The sequence below is a fragment of the Durio zibethinus genome, chromosome 6 (assembly GCF_047325235.1).
Source record: "Durio zibethinus cultivar Kanyao isolate XHJ-2024 chromosome 6, ASM4732523v1, whole genome shotgun sequence".
NCBI lineage: Eukaryota > Viridiplantae > Streptophyta > Magnoliopsida > Malvales > Malvaceae > Durio > Durio zibethinus.
In genome coordinates this window covers 20,352,334-20,372,625 of record NC_143167.1, presented here as the reverse complement: position 1 = coordinate 20,372,625, position 20,292 = coordinate 20,352,334, and the positions used below count along the sequence as shown (strand labels likewise).

Here is a 20,292-nt window from a genome sequence, read left to right as displayed (position 1 = left end):
AATTATCATATGTATGTATGAATAAAATAAAATTATAAATATAATATTTTTACATTTATTGATCTACATTTAATGTCAATTAATTATACATATATTTTTGTTGAAATTTACATCATTATATGTTGGATGGTGAAGACAATTTTAATTTTTTTTTTATCAATTTTGCATAACATAATTTTATTTCATTTATTATTTTATATTATGATGTTAACTTATAAATATTTATTTTTAACTATCCAATTTTGTAATTTTTACATTTGATGAAAAATTTTGGTTGAGGGAAGAAGTGCCAGGTACGAAGAAAGGCTATGACATTTTTTTTTCTCTTTCTACCTCCTTTACTTTCTTATCACTTTTTTTTTTTCATTTTTAAAATATATCCACAATCAAATTTGTTCTATTTCTCTCTTATAATTGTTTTAACAACTTAAAATCTATTTATATAATAAACATAACCTATCTGCTTCTGCGTCTCCAATTCTCCATGCTCTCTCCAACCTCAACTTGGGAATAGAAAAAAAAAAACAATAAATTTTTATACTCCATCTAATAAATGGATTTTTAAATTAGGGATCAGGTCAATTTTTTTATAAAAAAAAATTGACATTGTATTGGAGATAGATTTAGAATGTTTCATCTCGCTTCATGCATGTATAAAAATATATATTTACTTATTCATTTAATTTGATATATAAACTATATTAATAAATTTATTATTTAATATTTTAATTTAATAAATTCATATGACACCTATTTTGCCATTTGTTTGATTATTTTATTCTTTTGACTTTTTAATCAAATAAATTTTGTAAGAAAAAAAAAATCTATGGAGATATGAATAACAAAATAATTTATATCAAATAGATTTCGATTTACTTAGATTTAATAAGTGAGTTTTTTAAATCAAATCAGATCGAGTTTTTTATAAAAGAATTTTATTTTTTTTAATTTTTATTTTTTTAATTAGATTTAATTTGAGAAAAAATTTCAATGAATGTGTATATGACAAAACAACCTCTATTCGATGGATTGTGATTCGTTAAATCCAATATATGTATCTTTTAAAATTCGAAATCGAGTCATGATTTTTTAAATAAGGATAGCGTCAAAGTCAGGATTAGAGTATTCTGTCTCCTCTTGAGTATATATAAAAAATATATTTTTTATTATTTATTTGAATTATAATTATATGTTTTATAAAAAATTCATTATTTAATCTTTTAATTTAATATAAATATTAAATTTATGCATAATTTATATAGAAAATAATTTTTATAAAGATCATACTCAATTAAATTATTAAAATAATTCTAGACCAGCTCAAATTGAAAATGATTTATATATATGTGTGTGGGTTTAATCGAAATTAAGTATAAAAATCATAACTCAATATAGGAGTATATATAAAAATATACTTTATTATTTATTTAATTTTATATTTATAGATATTATATTAACAAAATTATTATTTAATATTTTATTTTAATAAAAAATTGTATTTATACACAATTAAAATTAATATATGTTAACAAATAATTTCTATAAATATTTTATAAAATTAAAATTATCGAATAAATTTTTCATTGATTTGCATCGTAAGCGGGGTTATACATTTTAAATTTTAAAAGTTATTGAGTTTATTCGCATGATAATCGATTGAATTTTTTTTTTTCATTTTTCCTTTCTTTGAAGTCAAATCAATACAAACCATTTACTCAAAAAATATTAAACATAATATCTTTTATTTTTCCCACACACTATTATCTTAAAATTCAACAATTTTTTTCGATTTATTGCTTTCTTCTTTTTACTTTCTTTGATTTTGATTTTTCCACACAGAAACTCCCTCTATCTCGTTGCCTCTCTGTATTTTTTTTCTTCCAACAACAAATCAAATCACCAAAAATTGACCATTTCTTAAGTTATCCACATATCATTTTTTTTTACCCAATATCTAACCCGTATCACTCACACCTAATTCATCATCTCACCTTCTCATTCACATTTGCTCAGCTTTCTCATTGTTTTTCGTTATAGTTTCTTATTCCTTTTGGTCTTTCTTCTTCCCCACATCAAAACAAAATTTCAATCTCCTTCGTACTACTTTCCATTTGTTTCTTTCTATTCTCTTCTTTATTTCCTTTCCCATTTAACCTTTTTCTTAAAAATCTTGATTATGAAAAAATCGAAGAGCAAGGTTTGTAGAGATAGCACCATTTTGTAAATTTTAATTTTAATTTATTTATTTTTTTCTCTTTTTATTCTTTAAATTCATTAACAGGACATGATAATTTTTTAGTTCCAAATTTTTTAATTTTAATTTGTCAAATTTTAGGAATTTTTTATCAGCAAATTGAAAAGATATAACCGCTCAATGATTGACAATGGAACAAAAATGACACATTTTCTTTTTTCTTTTAACCAAGTTTTTTGTTTTCTTATATTTCAATTTCATTAGTTTATTTTTTAAAATTTTTTTCTATGCTTTTATATGTAGCGTAAAAATGTTTATTATTACACTTGGATTAATTTTTTTAATGTAGAGAATTATAAGGAAAGATCACGAAAAAACAATTGATTTTGCATGGATGATAGGTGAAATTTGTTCTATCTGATATATATCTTTAATTTTCTCAATTGGTCTATCTACATAGTATACCAGTTATCATTCACTCAAAATGCAATACAATAATAAAATTTATCCTGTTTGTGTGTTAAACAGACTCCCTATAATGGATAGTTTTTATTCAATTGTAATTGATTATTTCCATTTCAAGCCATTATTACTAGCTTGAGAAAAAGAACTTTTTCATCATATAAAGCTAGATATTTTCAATGAATGTCACTTAAAGATTGAGTAATCTAACTTATTTAATTGATTTGTTGAGTGTACGATGGAGTTTACATGTATTTTTTTGCACCTTCAAGCTTGGCTTTCGTTTTTACTTTGTTAAATGCTATTTTAGTTAAAGGATGTTGGGGGTTTTGATGCTTTAGTCACGAGAAAGATAATAGATATGCAGCAAATTGATATGAATGAAAGGATAACTAGTCTTAAAAGGCTCAATCCAACACCAAGGCCAACAAAGTAAGTGCTTATGCAAAGAATGTATTTTTTTCATGTTCATCTTTTGCATAAGACTTTTATTTGTTTATATAGCTTTCCAGGTTTTCCTTTCTAGAAGGTCGATGGCACTTTGAGTGATTTAGATCTATAAACCCAAGACTTTTTGTTGCTAGAATCATATTTGAGTGAGTTTTCTTTGATAGCTAATGATCTTTAATTTTTTGATGACTAGTAGCTGATTTTCTTAATGATCCCTTTTTACTTTCCAGAAGATTCCCTTCGACATTGGCAAAATTGTCAAAAATAGATTTGCTTCCTAAAGATGAATATGCATATGTTACAGCACATTTGAAACCGCTTAACTCAATAAATATTCCCTTAACAACTTTATATGCCCACCTACACAAGCATCAGTGTGGTCTTCTATATGTAGTGCTCCCCCTTAAACCTTATATTAATGTCCAACTATCATTTTCCTTTATTTAATCATGCATAGCACCGTATTATTAATTGCTTATATAAGTCCTCAGTTTCTAAATACAAGCAGCCTAAACATATTAATTTTTTCCTAGGAATGTATATTATTATAGAAATTTATAAAAACTTTCAATAATTAAAATTTGAAAGAGTACTTATTACTCTTTATAAGCTATATATATAAGTGTTTATGACTCTTTATGTGTCTCATTGTAAATTGAAATATTCACAATAAACTGAGTATTGTTTTGATAATTATACATATAATTTCCTTTGTTTTGATGCTTATATCAAATCATTTTTTACTCAATTGGTACAATGTTTGAAATGGAGCTAATTTTGCTACAGAAATCATATCTACAATTCAGTCACTTGATGCCATAATGTTTAAGCAAAGGTATTAGTTAAAATATAGTAATTGAGCCGATATTAGATGTTGGCTTAAACATTAATGTTTAATGGCCATAAGTTATAATATAGTAATATTAGAAGTTAATGCTTTTTTTTTTTTTTTTGTTCTTTATAGTTTCTTACCGTTCTAAGCAAAATATTTTTCAAATAAAATTTCAAATGTTTTCTATTTTTATTTTACATCTCTATTTTTGGTGCTTGCATTTCTTTGAATAATTCAACTTTATATTGCTTTAGTTTTCTAATTTTAGGCTCCATTTGTTTCATAGATAATAACTTTTAAAAAATAATTTTTATATTTTCATATATTTATTTGGCAGAAACTGGCTAGTCAATGAAAAATGACTTATTAGTCAACAAAAAATAAAGTAATTTTTCAAAAGGGAAGACAATTTTTGAAAAAGAGATATTTATGAGTAGAACTATTTATTAATGTGCTTGAGTATAATTTTACTTAAGTTGAATTTTGTACATGATTTTTTAAACTCCAACTTAATTTGATCAAACCCAAAATATTATTATATTAATAAATAATATTTTTATTTAATTTTATTTAAAAAATTAAAAAATAAAATATTAAATGTCTTCTAATATTTTAATTTTAAATATTTTTATAGTTATACTCAAGATTTTGAACATAATATTTTAAATTCAAACTTGATTTGATTTAACTTGAAATATTATTAATAAAAATATTTTATTTAATTTTAATTAAAAAAATTAAAATATTAGCATTAAAAGTCTTTTGATAATTCAATTTTTAAGATTTTTATTTTGTATATTATTAAACATAAACATTTTAATATTTCAATAATAAATAGTATTATATTATTATTTTAATAATATAATAATAAAATATATACTAATATTTTATTATTTTAATAATTAATGTTCAATAATATAATAATATTATTTTCTTGATATGAATATTTTTAATAACTTCTTATTATTTTTAAGTTTAAAATATATAATTTTATATTTTATTTGTTATGGTATTTATATTACTATTTTAATAATAAATATAAATAAAAAATTTTTGTTATGGTCTAATAATAGATGCTTTCAATATAAAATATAAATATTTTAATAATAAATATTATTATTTTTATATTAATAAAAATAATATTTTAAGAATAGTATTACTCTTTTAAATATTTTAAAATATTAATATAATGAATAAAAATAGTTTTATTTTAAATATTTTATATTAATATAATATTTTAATATTAAACATTATTAAAATATAATTATTCTTGAATAGTAATAATTTTAATATACTTTAATAATAAATAATTTTTAATATTTTAATTATTATATTAATATTATTTGAAAAAAATAGATTTTTCAAAAAACAACCAAACAATGAAAAAATATTTTCATTAACTCATCCAAATAATAAAAAAATTTTATTTTTTTCCAAAAATGTAAACATTTTTTCGAAAAAAACATTTTTTGAAAGTCAATTTTTACAAAACTAACAAAACCTTAGTCTTAGCTTTTCTCATAATTATCTTTCTTTTCTTAGTTTTGCATTTGATGTTTAACACTTTCCATTTCTTTCTTTTGTTTTTTATTTTTTAGGTATTGAGATGAAGTGAAAGCACAAAATTAATGGGGAGCCTTTGAGTGGTTCATTGTACGTATTGTTTGAATATAAATACTTTCTTTTTCAGTTTCTTTTGCCATTACCTCTAATTGGTAAGCTTAGCTTCGAATTGCATTTCTACTTTTTTTTTTTATTTATATAGATTGTGTTAAATACCACTAAATAAGAGCTTGAACAGCTAATCAATTAACAAAATATTATTTAACAAATGAAACTGATACAAGATTCACTATACAATTCACTAATGAAGAAGTCTAAATTTCTTGCTACTGATATAAATTTAATATAGTGAGTTGATAACAAGGCCTTCATAGTTAATACTCTTTTTGTCTCTTACATACTTTTTATGACTTTATTTTGTAAGTTACTTGAAAAATATTGAAATGCAATATCAATAATGGTGATATTGACATTTAATTTTCACTTTTTTCGATTTCTTTTTCATCTTTAATGTTTATCTTTAATCTTTAATGAAAAAAGATCCCCATATCTTCAAAATAATTAACAATATATTTTATTTTTATTTTTATTTTTTTGCTTTTTGCTTTTTGCATCTTTATATTTAATTTCTTCCATTAGAGGAGAAAATTATAATTATTTTAAAGCATAAAATATTAGATTTTAGGATAATATGAATTAACTTAAGCATAAATTAATGAAATTTTTATTTCATCCTTGATTTATTTGTCGTCCCTTGTTTTCTTTAAAAAAAATTCTTAACTGTTCTTTTCTATTTTTCTCATGCAATCTTTTGGAGCTTTACTCTTATGACTTTTATGATAATATTCTTAAATTAATCGTATGCTTTTCTGCTTTTTTTTAAATAATGCCTTTTTTCAATATTTATGATAGGTTTTTGTAGAGATATTGATATCATCAATTGATATTTATGAATAAAGAAAAATTTGAAACCCGAGGCAACGATCGGGCATCTCTCTTGTAAATATAATTTGTGCTAGTAAATCACTCCTCCAGCATACTTCGTCGAGATGTAAGATCTGCAACTATCACAGGCTCAAGTAGCTCTGCATACACTATTATCAGGTCCTTTAGTTGGCTGCCAATGACAGGCAACAAATGTCATGCAATGAATATCTTCAAAAAGAAATTCTCTTCTTCAATTTCGCTCCTAAATATTGATACAAAAACTCAATCAATCCAACTGAACGTCTCCCTTGACAAACTGATATTTATGACAGTTACATTACCTTTCTTCTCATCCACAATTCAGCTAAAATAGCAGCTACTAGTTTGATTCGACAGCTTGATTGGAGAAATAATTTCAGTTCTCATGTTTCTCCTTTAAACTTATATGATGGCACAATTTTGAGTGTTTATGGCATAGAACACTAGTTGTCAAATTTCTAAGCTATCTAGTTTAGCACAGCGCGTTAAACCACCTCTGCTTGAAATGCTAAATTCATTAAACTTATAGCAATTCCATTCCTTATGTGCAAGTCATCACTTGCCACTTTAAGATGGTAATTCATATATCACATATGACTATGGAAGAGAGAGAAGGATCAGAAGCTCCACTAATAATTGCACCTTTGTTTTTTACAAGCAGCAGATAGTCCAAAGCTCTCTGCGAAATGATCTCACCTGGGATCATTACAGGTATACCTGGTGGATATGGACATATGAGCTCCCCACAAATTCTACCAAGAGCCTCTCTAATTGCCACTTTCCTTTTACTTGCAAAGAAGGCTTCTCTTGGATTAAGACTCATGGTAATATCAGTAAAGGGTGCTGAAACACAACGGTTTACTTTCTCTTTTATCTTTTGAAAAGACAAGGAAGCTTCAGATATACTCTTTATTCCAGACGCAAGCCTCTGGATATGGTCCCTGCAAGTTCCAAGGTTAATCGCAAAAGTAATGGATTGAGTCCCAACAAGTTCAGAGATGACCCCATGATCCCTATATAAGATTTCATCCGCTTCAAAACCTGATAAACCAAGATGACAGAACCCAAATGTAAGCCTCAAAGGATCGATGACAGGGAAGTTAGAAAATCCTGGTGTGCCAAGCATTGAAATACCTGGAATATTTCTGATAAGGTTTTTAGTTTCATTTGCCAAATCTATTGCATTATTGAAAATAGTGTCTGGTTTTTCACTTAGCTGTGCTCTAGCTGCATCTAGAGATGCCAAAAGCAGATAACTAGGGCTAGTGCTTTGAAGAGTTTGAAGGCATCTACAGATTCTTTCTCTGTCTACAATATTCCCAGACATATGTAACATTGATGACTGTGTGAGAGAGCAGAGGACTTTGTGAGTAGATTGCACAGCCAGATCAGCTCCTTGCTGGAGGGCTGAACAGGGTAGCTTGTGATGAAATCCTAAGTGGGCTCCATGTGCCTCATCAACGATCACAGGGATTCCATAAGAATGGCATAGCTTTGAAATGTCTGTCAAGTTGCTACAGATACCATGGTAAGTAGGCGATGTGATGAAAACTGCAGCTACTTTTTGACCTTCCCTCTCCAATTCCTTGATTGCTTTCTCTACCTGTAAAAGTATCTATGTTAGGTTAAATTTGAACATACAAAAAAAAAGCAAAGAACTTTCCTTTTCAAACATTTCAACAGAATTAACTAGAATGCCAGCTATTGCAATCACGAATATTTTGGAGACTAACATTTGCTAAAGTAACACCAGCAGTAATATCCCAATTACAATCATACTCTGGGATAACGTATTTGGGCATGGCACCAGATAATACCATGCCAGAAATGGCTGATATATGAGAATTCCGAGGTAGAATTAAATATTCTCCTGGAGAGCAAGTTGCCAGTATTGCTGCTTGGATTCCACAGGTGGTACCTCCAACAAGAAACCATGTCTCTGACGATCCAAACAGTTTGGCTGCTTGCTTTTGTGCCTCTAAAATGGGCCCCTCTGGAGAAAATAGGTTGTCGAGTTCCGGAAGCTCAGGTAAATCATGAATGAATGGTTTCAAACCAATAAGCTGAACTAAGTCCGATGGTGCAGCTCGACCCCTGTTATGCCCTGGAAAATGAAAACTAGCAGCATTTTGGTCAGCTGAAGTTTTCAAGGCACTAACCAATGGAGGGATGCTATTTCGCTGAGCAATCTTGGAGATTGGAGTTCTGTCTCTGGTGACTAACCTGGCAGCTTCCATGGTGCTTCCTTCATCTTTCTTCTTTCGTGGCTCTATGATCCCTTTTTTCTGCAAGAATTTTAAGAATAAGCATATGCGCACTTGTCAATGTTTTGGTCGCAGAAAAACAAACTGGAATGATTGAAATCTCTGAAATTTTACTTATTTAAAACATTTAACACCTTGGTGTTTTTCACCCTTTCTGTTTTTAATCTTTTATAGTTCTTTCTTTTCAGAGTGAGGGATTGGGCACAGGGGGGAATTTTTATTCATCTCTCCTATAAGCAAACTAACAAACTGACCATCAACTTAAAATCTGCAGCTCCTAAACTTAATTGAAACCAACTTCACTGATGTTCTTTCCCTATCTCTAAAATTGATACCAATCAAACATGTCAGCACCAAATTAAGCCTTAAACAATATGTAAATTCATATAATTTCCAGCCTAAAAACTAGGCCAAATGACTGAGATACATACAACATTGAGTACAACAAGTACACAATGAGTTCCAAATATTGGAAGCATATATTTACCATAGTCTAAATTCCATCATAATAAAAGCTGTTCAAGCTGAGGTTTATTGTCCCTCAGTAAATTGTGTGTTAGAAGTCAATGGGGAAGCAAATGCTCAAAAACCTATCTGTGTCAGTAGTTCTAAGATTCCTAAATTTCTAATATCATATATAAAAGCTTAAAGCCAACGGTAATAACAGGGAAAAGTAATGGGCACTGACATTAGAAGCAAGAATTCTTGTTATTGAAGAATTGGGCGGCAGCAGCAAAGTCTGGCAAGAGCAAAAACGCAGAAAAAGTGAGGGAGAAAGTTGGAATTTGGATACATGTGATATACCAATTGAATGCAAAGGAAAGGAAAGCAAAGAGAGTTAGAAGTTCCAACGAGGAGACAGGGTCTGAGACACAAACCATTGTAAGGGAAGATCGTTATTGAGTAGCTGCTGCCTGCAATTGGTGAAGAAGCGGCTGTCTGAGGTTATCCTCCAAATAGATTTTTTTCAATTAACTACAACTTCATTTATACCTATCAAACTAGGGAGAATCATAAAAAGGAGATAAACGAACGGAAATAATTATCCCTCGGCATTATGGCCGAAAATAATTAACGAAAAGGAAAAAAACAATAAGTAAAATTGATAAAAAAAAATAAAATAAAATATACTATTAATTGCTCAACTACGACCGCGTATTTTAAATTGTCACTTCTTTATTTATTTTTTTAATTTAATCAGTAAAATTTGAAGAATTTTCTAAAGTTCGGGTAAGAAAAAATAAGTTTAGTTTACGTTATAAAATTAGATTCAAAATTACACATTAGCACCCCATCAAGTCCATCTAAAATTGGTATCAATTAATATTATATTTTTTAAAATTAATCGTAATTAAATAATTTTTATTTTAATTAAAATTTTATTATTTAAATATTAAAATATTTCTTTAAGGTTTTTCCATCATTATAATAAAATTCTTAAAAAATTTTCACACTTCAAAAACATTCAACAAAATTTATTTGTTTTCTTGAAAAAATCCAATATCAAATTGATTAAATATTTTAAGATAGAGGTTTATTTTAATTTTTAATAACTAAAATTTTTATTTAAAAAAATTTAGGTTTTTTCTACCATTCTAATAAAATTTTTAAAATTTTTCTTATTTCGAGTGTATATAAAAAATTCATTTATTTTCTTAAAAAATTATGTCATGAAATTAAATATTTTTTAAATTTATTTTTTTATTTTTTATTTTAATTTCTTTATTTTATTGAAAATATATTTAAAATTTTCACAATTATAAAAATATTTTCTCACTTAAAATTTTTTAAAACAATCATCCATTCTTAATTTCTTAAAATTTTATTAATTTTTTTTTTACTTTTATTTTTATGATAGTTTTAAAGTTTAACTCCAAAAGTTATTTTATTATTTTTAAAACATCTCATTTTTATCTTTTTTCATTATTGTTTAAAAATAAAAGTCTGACAAAATTTAAAAATTAATTTTTTATTTAAAATTTTTTTAAAAATCACCTATTCATGACTTTATAAAATTTTATCAATGAAAAATTATGACAAATTTTATCATGAAATTTTAAAGTTAATTTATTTTTAAATCTTTATTTTTATTTAATATTAATTTTTTTATTTAAATCTTTCATCATTTTGAAATTATTTAATAAAAGTTCTCACTCGAAAGTTTTTAAAAATTTATCTATTTGTAATTTTTAAAATTTCATCGTGTATTTGTTTTTATTTTACTTAATTTTTTATTACAAATTTTCTTTATTAAATATTACATAAAATAGGGTCTCCATAAACCAACAGGTTTTTGCCCAGGCGTTTGCCTTCCACCACCGGCGGTCGCTGATCGCCAGCTTCAATTTTCTGCCAACATACAGACCCATACTCCTCTTGACTTCCCATTTCCATTTTTTAACCTTGGTTTTGCCTAACGGTTAAACGAAATTCCCAGATTTAGCCTAGAAAGCCGCGGTTTCAAACCTTGCAACACCCTTACCGCTACCCCTCTAAAGGCCTCCAATTTTTAATATGATATTCTCTCTTTACGGCCTCCTTCCTCCTTCTTCCTCACTAAATTTGAAACACTAAATATTTCTAAAATCCTTAAAGTCGAAACACCCTCTCTCTCTCTGTTTTTTATTTCTTTTTTATTTTGTATTTTTTGTGTTGCTTGTTTATTATGTGGCTCTCTTATTGGGTATGAGGTTGATAAGAGTGGTGTTTTGTTAGTTTTTGGTTATCTCTTTGTTGTTGGTTGTTGTTAGAGGGGTCTCAGGTTGATTTTGGCTTTTTATGGTGACTTGACTTGAAGTGGTGGTCGAGTCTGGTGATGGTGGCTTCTTTTTTTTTTTTTTTCAACAGAGTAGAGCGTGTTCTTTTTTTTCTTGGGTTTCAGTTAGATCTTTTTTCGTGTTTTAAGTTTTAATTTATAAAACCAATTAGGGTTCAAAACCCAGTTTTTCTTGGATTGAAGAGGAGTTCTGGGCATGGCACATTCACCTTTTCATCTTGAAATTTATGTTGCAAAGCTAGGCAATGGATGTGTAGCCCTCTGTCAGGTTGAAATATTTTTGCTTTTGTTTAATTTCTTAATTATTTTAATTTCTTTAAAATATAATCAGGCCTCAAAATGTATTTTGAATTACATTATTGGGCTTTGGACTCTCAAGCCCAACCTTAAATTAGATTGGATCTAGACCCATGAAAAATCAATCTGTTATAGTTCAATTGAACCCAATATACCATTAACAAGTTAAAGAAATTAGAATATTTATATGGATCCAAACTCGGGCACGTGAAACTTGAGACTCATTTTAATTTTTTTTTTTTTTTTTTGGATAAAATTAAGTTTCTATAACTATTTTTTTTTTGCTCATTTTTTAAAATAAAAAATATGACAAAAGATATAAACAATGGTTTTGTCCAATCTAGCAGCTCAAAACCTTCCTTTTTCATTTGTTTTTTTATTTTTTTTTGTATGTTTTGAAAAAAAATGTCATTTAAAGAAAACAAAAATTTAAAGATTCCCATATGTAGAAAATAAAAGATCATAGATTCACATCTAAGGTTAAAAAATTTACATTTGAAAAGTTTTAAAGATTTATACATAAAATTCAAATATTCACATTTAAAAATTATAAAAATTAACATATAAAAATTAAAAAATTTTATTTAAAAAATTTTTTAAATTCACATCTAAAAATTAAAGATTTGCATATTAAAATTTTCAGAGCGAAAATTTTATAAATTAACATCTAATGCTCAAAGGTTCACATTTGAAAAAATTCAAAAATTCACATCTCAAATTTTAAAGTTTGCAAAAAAGTTTAAAAACTCACAAAAAGGATCAAAGATTCACAAAATAAATTAAAAGATTCACAAAAACATTTCAAAAATTCACAAAACTAATAAATAATTCACAAAAGAATTCAAAATTTTACAAAAGAATTTAAAGATTCACAAAAGAAATAAAAAATTTACATTTGAAAAATTCAAATACTCACATCTAAGTTTCAATGATTTGTATTTGAAAAAAATTTAAAAAGTCATATCAAAGATTCTTATTTAAAAAATTATAAAATTCAAAGATTTTTATTTGAATAAATGTTAAAACTTAGTGATTCACATTAAAAATTTAGGTTTGCAACTCAAATGCAAAGATTTTTATATGAAAATGTTAAAATTCAAATATTTACATATGAATTAAAATTTAAAAATTTTCATATGATAAGTTAAAATTTAAATATTCTCATTTAAAAAATACTAAAATTCAAAGCTTTTGATTTGAATAAATGCTAAAATTTAAAAATTTACATATGAAATTCAAATATTTTCATTTGTTATGAATTTGCATCTAAGATTTAAATATTTGCATTGGAAAAATTTAAAGATTCATATCTAAAATTTAAAATTTTACATTAAAGAATATAAAGATGTATGTCTAAATATCAAATATTGGTATTTTAAAAATCTTAAAAATTCTTATTTAAAATTTAAAAATTTAATTATTCACATATAAAAAGTTAAAAATTAATGTTGATTTACATTTAAAAAGTTAGAAATTCACATCTGAAAATTAAATTTTCTCGATGCTCATCTTGTAAAGATTTCTCCAATCAAAAGCTTAATTAATATCTTAGAAAATCTCATTTTTTTTATAATTGCTAAACTAATCGCATAATTTTACTTATATATTTAATAGATTTATTAAAGAAAAACTATCAAACACATTCTATTAAAATTTTTTAACTTTAAAAACAAAATTAAAATAATAAAATATATTTTTTAATTATATTTATAAAATAAAAAATTAATTAAAAAATAAAACATATTAAGATGATAATTTCACATGTTAAGTTAAAAAAACTTCGCTATGAATATCAAATAATTTTTTTTATTAAATGGTTGTATGTTACACGAGAGTTAGGTCAAGATGAGCCAGCTGTTGTTTGCTTTCTATGTTTCCAAATTCGAATTAATAAGCCAGTCTGCTGCCATTTTTTATGGCGTCAATCACACTGCATCGGGCGTTCCGCCCGGAGCCTAGAGCTTTCTCCCATTTTCTCTATTTATAAATTATTGACTAATACTAATTTTAATTGAGTTTGTACAGCCATATTTTATACCCTTTTGGTGTTGTCTTGTCCACATTTTCTTCTCACAATTTTAAAAAGCAAGTCAGCTAAAGTTGTGTCGCGCGAGTTCTTATTCTTTTTATCTTTTTCTTTTGTTTCAAGTCCAATCCGATACCCTCGTGTCCTGTGGGTTACCTAAACTGCACAAAAGAATTGCATAATAGCAAACAAATATTGATTAAAGAAAAAAAAAAAAAAAAAAAGGGCAGAAACAAATATACCTTGCACCGGAGGAAACGCAAAAGCAATTGGGTAAACAACGTAAAGCAGATGTAGTGACTCAGTAATGGTAACGGTGAACAGCACCGTCAACTATGGGAAAAGACCAAACGCTGCAAAATAGAGAAATGGAATCCACTGTCAAACTCACACAGAGCGATCAGTCTTTGCAAAGTTTGAATTATATTCCAAATTATAGTCCATGTTTTTTGAATCAAATCGAATCCCAATCCAAAGTTTTAAATCACTGAATAAATTTTAATTAAAGTATGAAAATACTGCTTCCATAGCAAAGCAAAGCAAATCACTGAATCTGAATGACTATGTACAAAAGGAATCGAATCCTCTTCCATATCCAAAAAAACCTTTTCTACACTTTCTAAGCCTCCGATTAAAAACTCGCCGCTGCCGACAGACACAATTTAACTGCAACAAGACTTGACTCAGAAGCCAACCTGTAAATACAAATCCAATCCATGAATAAAAAATCCCTCAGCTTTGGGACATAACTGAGAGCCGACTCGGACTCGGTTGGAAAGCCGCTCTCCTCCTTTGCTGATGAGAAGAAGGCCGAATCAGTGCGGTCAACGCTCTCTTAACCCAGTCTCCTTCAACACCTCCGATCCGAACAAGCGAGTTGGTCATCGCCGATCTCCGCATATTCAGTCGATTCGAGGGATACGACGACGCCGTGCAATTAGCATGACTATTATGACTATGTTTATGCAAACTGCAGCGAAAAGAGCCCGGATGCGTGGTTGGCGAGCACATACAAGTCCTCTTGGGGATGGAGAGAGGGTTGTTGTGTTCCGGTACGGAGATGAAGCGGTTAGGAGAGATGGACCTGCTAATAGAGAAGCGAAAGGATTGGTTTAGAGGAGTGGAAGTGTAGAGGTTGACGCGAGTGGGAGAGGCGGATCGGTGGTGGTGTTGGTGGCGATCAAAGAAAGTTGAGGATGGTGAATAGAAGCTCGAGCTTGTCGAAGAAGCAAAAGATGACGAAGAAGAAGAAGACGACGACGATAAGACCATGTTTGTTTGTGAGTTATGGAATCTCCCCGCTGGGGATAGCGAGCGTATGACTGGTCCGCTTGACCTTGTTCTTGAAGATGAAGTAGCCATTCAATTGGAAGAGAAAGAAAGACTGAATTAATTTATTTTTTTATTCTTAGTAGCCCCGCTAGGCTAATTGGTTCGGCAAACCCGGCCACTCTGAGAGGCCAGATTTATAGATTTGAGAGACGATGGTCAGGATGGTAATTATTGGAAAGTTGAGGGACTTAAGTTAACCATCGTTGACCAGAGTTGGTTTGACTTGGGGAGGGTCGGTCGGATGCGGCGGTTTTGTTGGTTTATGCTATATATATATATATAGGAGTAGTTTTTATAGTTGTTTGTTGGGATGTGGACTGCAGCAAAAGCGACGAATATTAAACGAACCTTGAGACTGACCGTTAATTTGGACTATCAATAAGCTTTTTGTTGGCTTGGCTGGTTCTAAACTGCTACGTGTAAAGCTTCTGGATCCGTCTTATGTAAATGCCACCGCTTACGTCAGATATTACGCTTTTGCCATTTCCATTGCCAACAGCAATCCCAATATGGCGCAGCTGGGCCCGGGGGCGGGGAATGCTCACCGCTCTCGTCCCTCCTGGACAGCCAAGCTTAAAGGCTCAGTGAGCGCTGCACTGGACTCTTGATCATATTATCTATTATTAATTTTTTAGTTTTTAATTTTTAATTTTGTATTTATATTTAAATTAGTTTATTCTTATATTTTTTTTATTTCGTATGTTTAATATTATTTTGTTAAATAATATGTATAATTGTTATAAGTATTATTTCTTTAAACATTAAATATTTTAAAGTATTTTATAATTTTTAATATTTAAAATCTTCATTATTATTTTAATATAAATTAATGTGTCAATATTTTTATTAAATAAAATTATCAACATTTTAAATATTAAATAACATTAAAATAAAAATAAAAATAATTTCTTAATACAGTTTAGATTAAATAAATATTATTTATTTTTACATATACGAGTAAATGTAATATTATCTTTTAAGAAATAATTATAAATTTAATATAAAAATTATCATATAAATAAATACAAAAATAATTAATTGATTACTTTGTTAAGTTTTAATATGTGTAAATTTATTAGTAACAACTTTTTACCAAAAATTATTATTTCTCATAAAAATAATTTTAAATTATTTATTAACTTCATAAATAATAAATAATTTAAAATTTTTATTATACACAAACTTTAATTAAATGTCATTAATGATCAATTTCTCTTTTAATTATAATTCAATTCACTGACACTGTTTTATTTAAATCCAAACATTTATCTCAATTTTAATTTTAATTTCACAAATGTAATATCTAATTTTATTGTTATAATAATTAATTTTTTCATCACTATTATTTTTAATCTCATTAAAATCAATTTTATTTCTCATCCAAATGAAGTGGTCATCTAAATGAACCCTAAAGGTCAATTTGGATGCCCAATAAACAATATCAGTGAAGAGCAATTATCCCGTTTACACGGAAATGTTTGGTGTTTGGCATTTCAAAGTTCAACCACACCAGCGACTGAAGGCTTAATTGCCAGTAGAACATTGTGGATCTAGTTAGCCTAATTGCACCAAAATGAAATTTTAAAAGTTTGGGTTGCCTTCATACGTTTTTGTTAAGTCTTAAAATACTCAAAGTGAATGTTAAAAAAAGTATAATATATATTTATGAATTTTTTTGAGAAATATATAGTAATAATTAGTTAACAATAGTATATTAAATAATTAGTTCACATATAGTATAATTGTTATAAGTATTATTTTTTAAATATTAAATATTTCTAATCATCTTTACAATTTTTAATTCTTAAAATATTAATTATTATTTAAATATAATTTAGTATGTGTCAATATTTTGGTTGAATAATTTTTTAAAAAATTTTAAATGTTAAATAACATTAAAATATATATAATTTATCATTACATTTTTAAAATAATGCGTTTAATGATATTTTTGGGAGTTTTTGAAACATTTCAAGAAGCATGAAAACATTCAAGTTTGAATTGATGTGCATTTGAGTTTTAATTCTGGTTTGAAATTTATTATGGTGGATGTGAGATGCATGATATCCAGGCCAATAAGAATGATCTCTCCGAAGCAAGGAAAATGTTGAATGTACAAGACTATCATCAGAAAATCTTACGGATGCTTTTATCTATAAGACAAGGAGATCAACTAGAAGATGATAAGAAAATGGGTAATTTTGAAAACAATTTTGGGGCAAGAAAATGGCAAGGAATGGGAGATTTGATAACAGATAATGGAAGAGAGTGCATCCGCTTCTGCATGACCATATTAGTGCACCAGTTAATGAAATTTTGGCATGATGAGAGAGAAAAAGGGGGTTGGCCTATTTTCTCAAATACTCTCTCCACATATAATGATATCATGCATGCATCAACAGTGGCACATTAACATTTGATTTTAAGGGAGCCTATTAATATTATACTAAAATTTATTTCTTTTTCTTTTACATATCCTACTATTTATTATTCATATAAATATATATACAAGAAAATATTCCAAAAATAACTTACAAAATTATAAATTTTATCAATTTATAAACAAATTTACAATGAAACAAAATATATCAAATAAACAATTTTATTTAAAATTGTGAATGATTTAAAAAAAAAAAAAAACAAATAAACCAATTGCTAAATAACATATTTTTCATCAAAACAAGAAAAATAAAATATACCATTAAAAAAATAAAATTAAAACTTTGAGATTAGAAGTTAATAATTTTTTAACCTTTTAAAAAGTTATTCAAATCTAACTTTTGCGATGAAATAAAATTGCATTATAGCATGAGAAAAAGATCTAAAATAAATTAAAGGTAAAAATTATATGGAAAGAAACTATGGTTGATTAAAAAGGAAAGAAAAAATATATTTGATATTTGATTGTAGATTGGGAGTCTTATGAAGAAACTAGAAAGTCAATTTGACTTTAGTTTAATGGACATGATTATGATTGTAGGTGATATACCCTTTCTAATTCTTCTAACAAGTCTCTTGATTTTAAAGTTTGTAAGTAATAATTGGTTGGTATAATAAATAAACAAATAATAATATGATTTTAATTCATCTTAAACAATAATGCATAAGACAGCTAGACATCCATGATCATGAACATTAAAGTAAAGCAATGGTAATAAAATTTTTGGTGTGACTCTCAGCAGATCAATGGATTTTAGCTACCAAAAACACATCTTTATAATACCTTTTTATCAGTCTTCTACACATATGGCATTCGGATTTTAGAGTGTTATTAACTGATTTAATTGAGTCAACTGGATATAATGCATTCACACAAAAAACAGAGCTTATAGATTATTTAATTCCCTTAACAAACATAAAGGTTCTTAAAATTTGGGGAGGGGGGGGGGGGGGGGAAGGCCCCATTTAACTTGTATAACCATTCTCTTTTGCCTCCCGTTACTGGGGGTTTTTAAAACTTTAGGGGGGCTTATGACATGTATAATCATATGCCCCTGTGCATCAAGATTAAAAAAAACTCAGATGTTCATAATGCACTTTTGATCTGAAAAAATGAAAAAAAAAAAAAAAAAGGTTTTTGAATGAAGATCAGTTGATGACTTAAAAGGCTTTTGATGTTGAAGGAGAGAATACATTGCTTTGATCATATATTTACATAATTACTAAGCATTTGCATTTGTTTAAATCATGCATTTGCATAATTTAGTAAGCATTTGCATCTTTTTAAATCATGCATTTGCATTTGTTTAAATCATTGCATTGGCACAATGTTGGAGGATTATTGTTTGGGTTATTGTATTTATATCATTTTTAGGGAGCATTTGCTTTTTCAATAGATATCTACAAATGTTTACATTATTTATTACATTTGTCAATTGAGATTCGTGAATGTTGAAAAATAATAATAATAAAAATAGTGGATCATTGAGTTTGCACATTTGTAATGAATGTTTGAATAAGGCATCTGCATTTTATCTTGGTGAAGAACATTTGCATTTGAGTCGTTGAGATATATCTTTGCATCTACATTAGTAGGATAAATGTTAGCATCTACACCCTAAATAGGGGACATTTTTATTCATATAATTATTGGAACATTTACATTTTTGCAAACTCTGAATTAAAAAAAAGGCAAAAAGAAATATAATTTTTTAAATTGGGGAATAGAAAAGCATTGAAAAGAAAGGAAAATTTTAAATGGAAGGATGAAGAAAGGAAATTTATATTTTTAAATGGAAACAAGAAAAACAAGATATTTCTTTAGAAAAAGGAAAAGATGTTGAGAAAAATTTTCAAAATGAAAAAAAAAAAATTTTTAAGTATGAGACTTTTTAGAAATTTCTTTTCAAGACAAGATTTTTAAAGGCATATGAGCCTTGATTGAAGGTAAATTGGGAAAAGAGTTTTTGGGAATCTTTTTACCACGATTAGATACATTGCATTGAATTTTATTAACATTTAAATTGCATGCATAGCATTCATGACATTTATTGTATACATTCAACAAACAAAAAATAGTAATTTAAACTTTGGGTTTTGAAATTGAACTTACTAAAAGGCTTAGAGACTTTTCCATGAGAAATATATTTTTGGACTTGTCGGTCCTTTGAATGAAGAAATTTTTTTGAAAAATGAATAAAAAATAAAATAATAAAATTTTAATCCTTGATTTAGAAAAATTTTCAAAGATTAGATTTTAATATCTCCGTTGGAGAAATTTTTCAATGATAAGATTTTGATCCTATTGAAAAAAAATTTACCAAAATGAGATTTTGGTTCTCAATCAAAGAAAAATTTTTAAAATGAAAATTTAATCCTTGGTCTAGGAAATCATTTTTCAAAGTTTAGATTTCAAATTTTGGTTGAAAAAAATTTTTAAGTTGAGATTTTAATTGTCAATTAAGAAAAAAAATTGAAGGTTAAGATTTTAATCTTCGATTGAAGATAAACTTTCAAAGATGAGATTTTAATCCTTGGTTGAGAAAAATCTATCAAAGAAGGGTTTTTAGCCCTTTAGGAAGAAACTTTTATAAGATAAAATGTTAAACCTCTTGTAGGGAAAAATTTTCAAATGTGATTTTAAAATTTTAAAAAAGGAACATTTATTTTTTAAACGAGACTTTTAAAGTT

At 26.8% G+C, this 20,292-nt stretch overlaps 2 protein-coding genes across 7 annotated transcripts; both read right to left on the bottom strand.

Moving 5' to 3' along the window:
• Nucleotides 1-6,664: 6,664 nt before the first annotated feature.
• LOC111286586 (uncharacterized) lies at nucleotides 6,665-9,806 on the bottom strand. Of its 4 annotated transcripts, none has more exons than XM_089762246.1 (5): nucleotides 9,610-9,806; nucleotides 9,420-9,470; nucleotides 8,201-8,752; nucleotides 7,602-8,070; nucleotides 6,665-7,508 (listed from the first exon to the last, which is right to left on the bottom strand). In XM_089762246.1, the coding sequence occupies exons 1-5, from the start codon at nucleotides 9,610-9,612 to the stop codon at nucleotides 7,048-7,050; spliced, it is 1,536 nt and encodes a 511-aa protein (XP_089618372.1). In that variant the 5' UTR covers nucleotides 9,613-9,806; the 3' UTR covers nucleotides 6,665-7,047. The 4 variants fall into 4 exon arrangements, with proteins under 4 accessions (XP_089618372.1, XP_022732358.2, XP_022732356.2 ...); XM_022876623.2 differs by having other exon boundaries at nucleotides 6,665-8,070; nucleotides 8,201-8,571; nucleotides 8,691-8,752; nucleotides 9,610-9,800; XM_022876621.2 differs by having other exon boundaries at nucleotides 6,665-8,070; nucleotides 9,610-9,805.
• A 3,789-nt stretch (nucleotides 9,807-13,595) lies between these two features.
• LOC111285596 (serine-rich protein-like protein) lies at nucleotides 13,596-15,423 on the bottom strand. 3 transcript variants are annotated; one of them, XR_016343333.1, is made up of 3 exons: nucleotides 14,526-15,423; nucleotides 14,073-14,183; nucleotides 13,596-13,991 (listed from the first exon to the last, which is right to left on the bottom strand). XR_016343333.1 is itself a non-coding variant. In XM_022875117.2 (2 exons), the coding sequence occupies exon 1, from the start codon at nucleotides 15,190-15,192 to the stop codon at nucleotides 14,563-14,565; it is 630 nt and encodes a 209-aa protein (XP_022730852.2). In that variant the 5' UTR covers nucleotides 15,193-15,423; the 3' UTR covers nucleotides 13,610-14,183; nucleotides 14,526-14,562. The 3 variants fall into 3 exon arrangements, 1 of the variants encoding a protein (XP_022730852.2); XR_016343334.1 differs by having other exon boundaries at nucleotides 13,610-13,986; XM_022875117.2 differs by having other exon boundaries at nucleotides 13,610-14,183.
• Nucleotides 15,424-20,292: the final 4,869 nt, after the last annotated feature.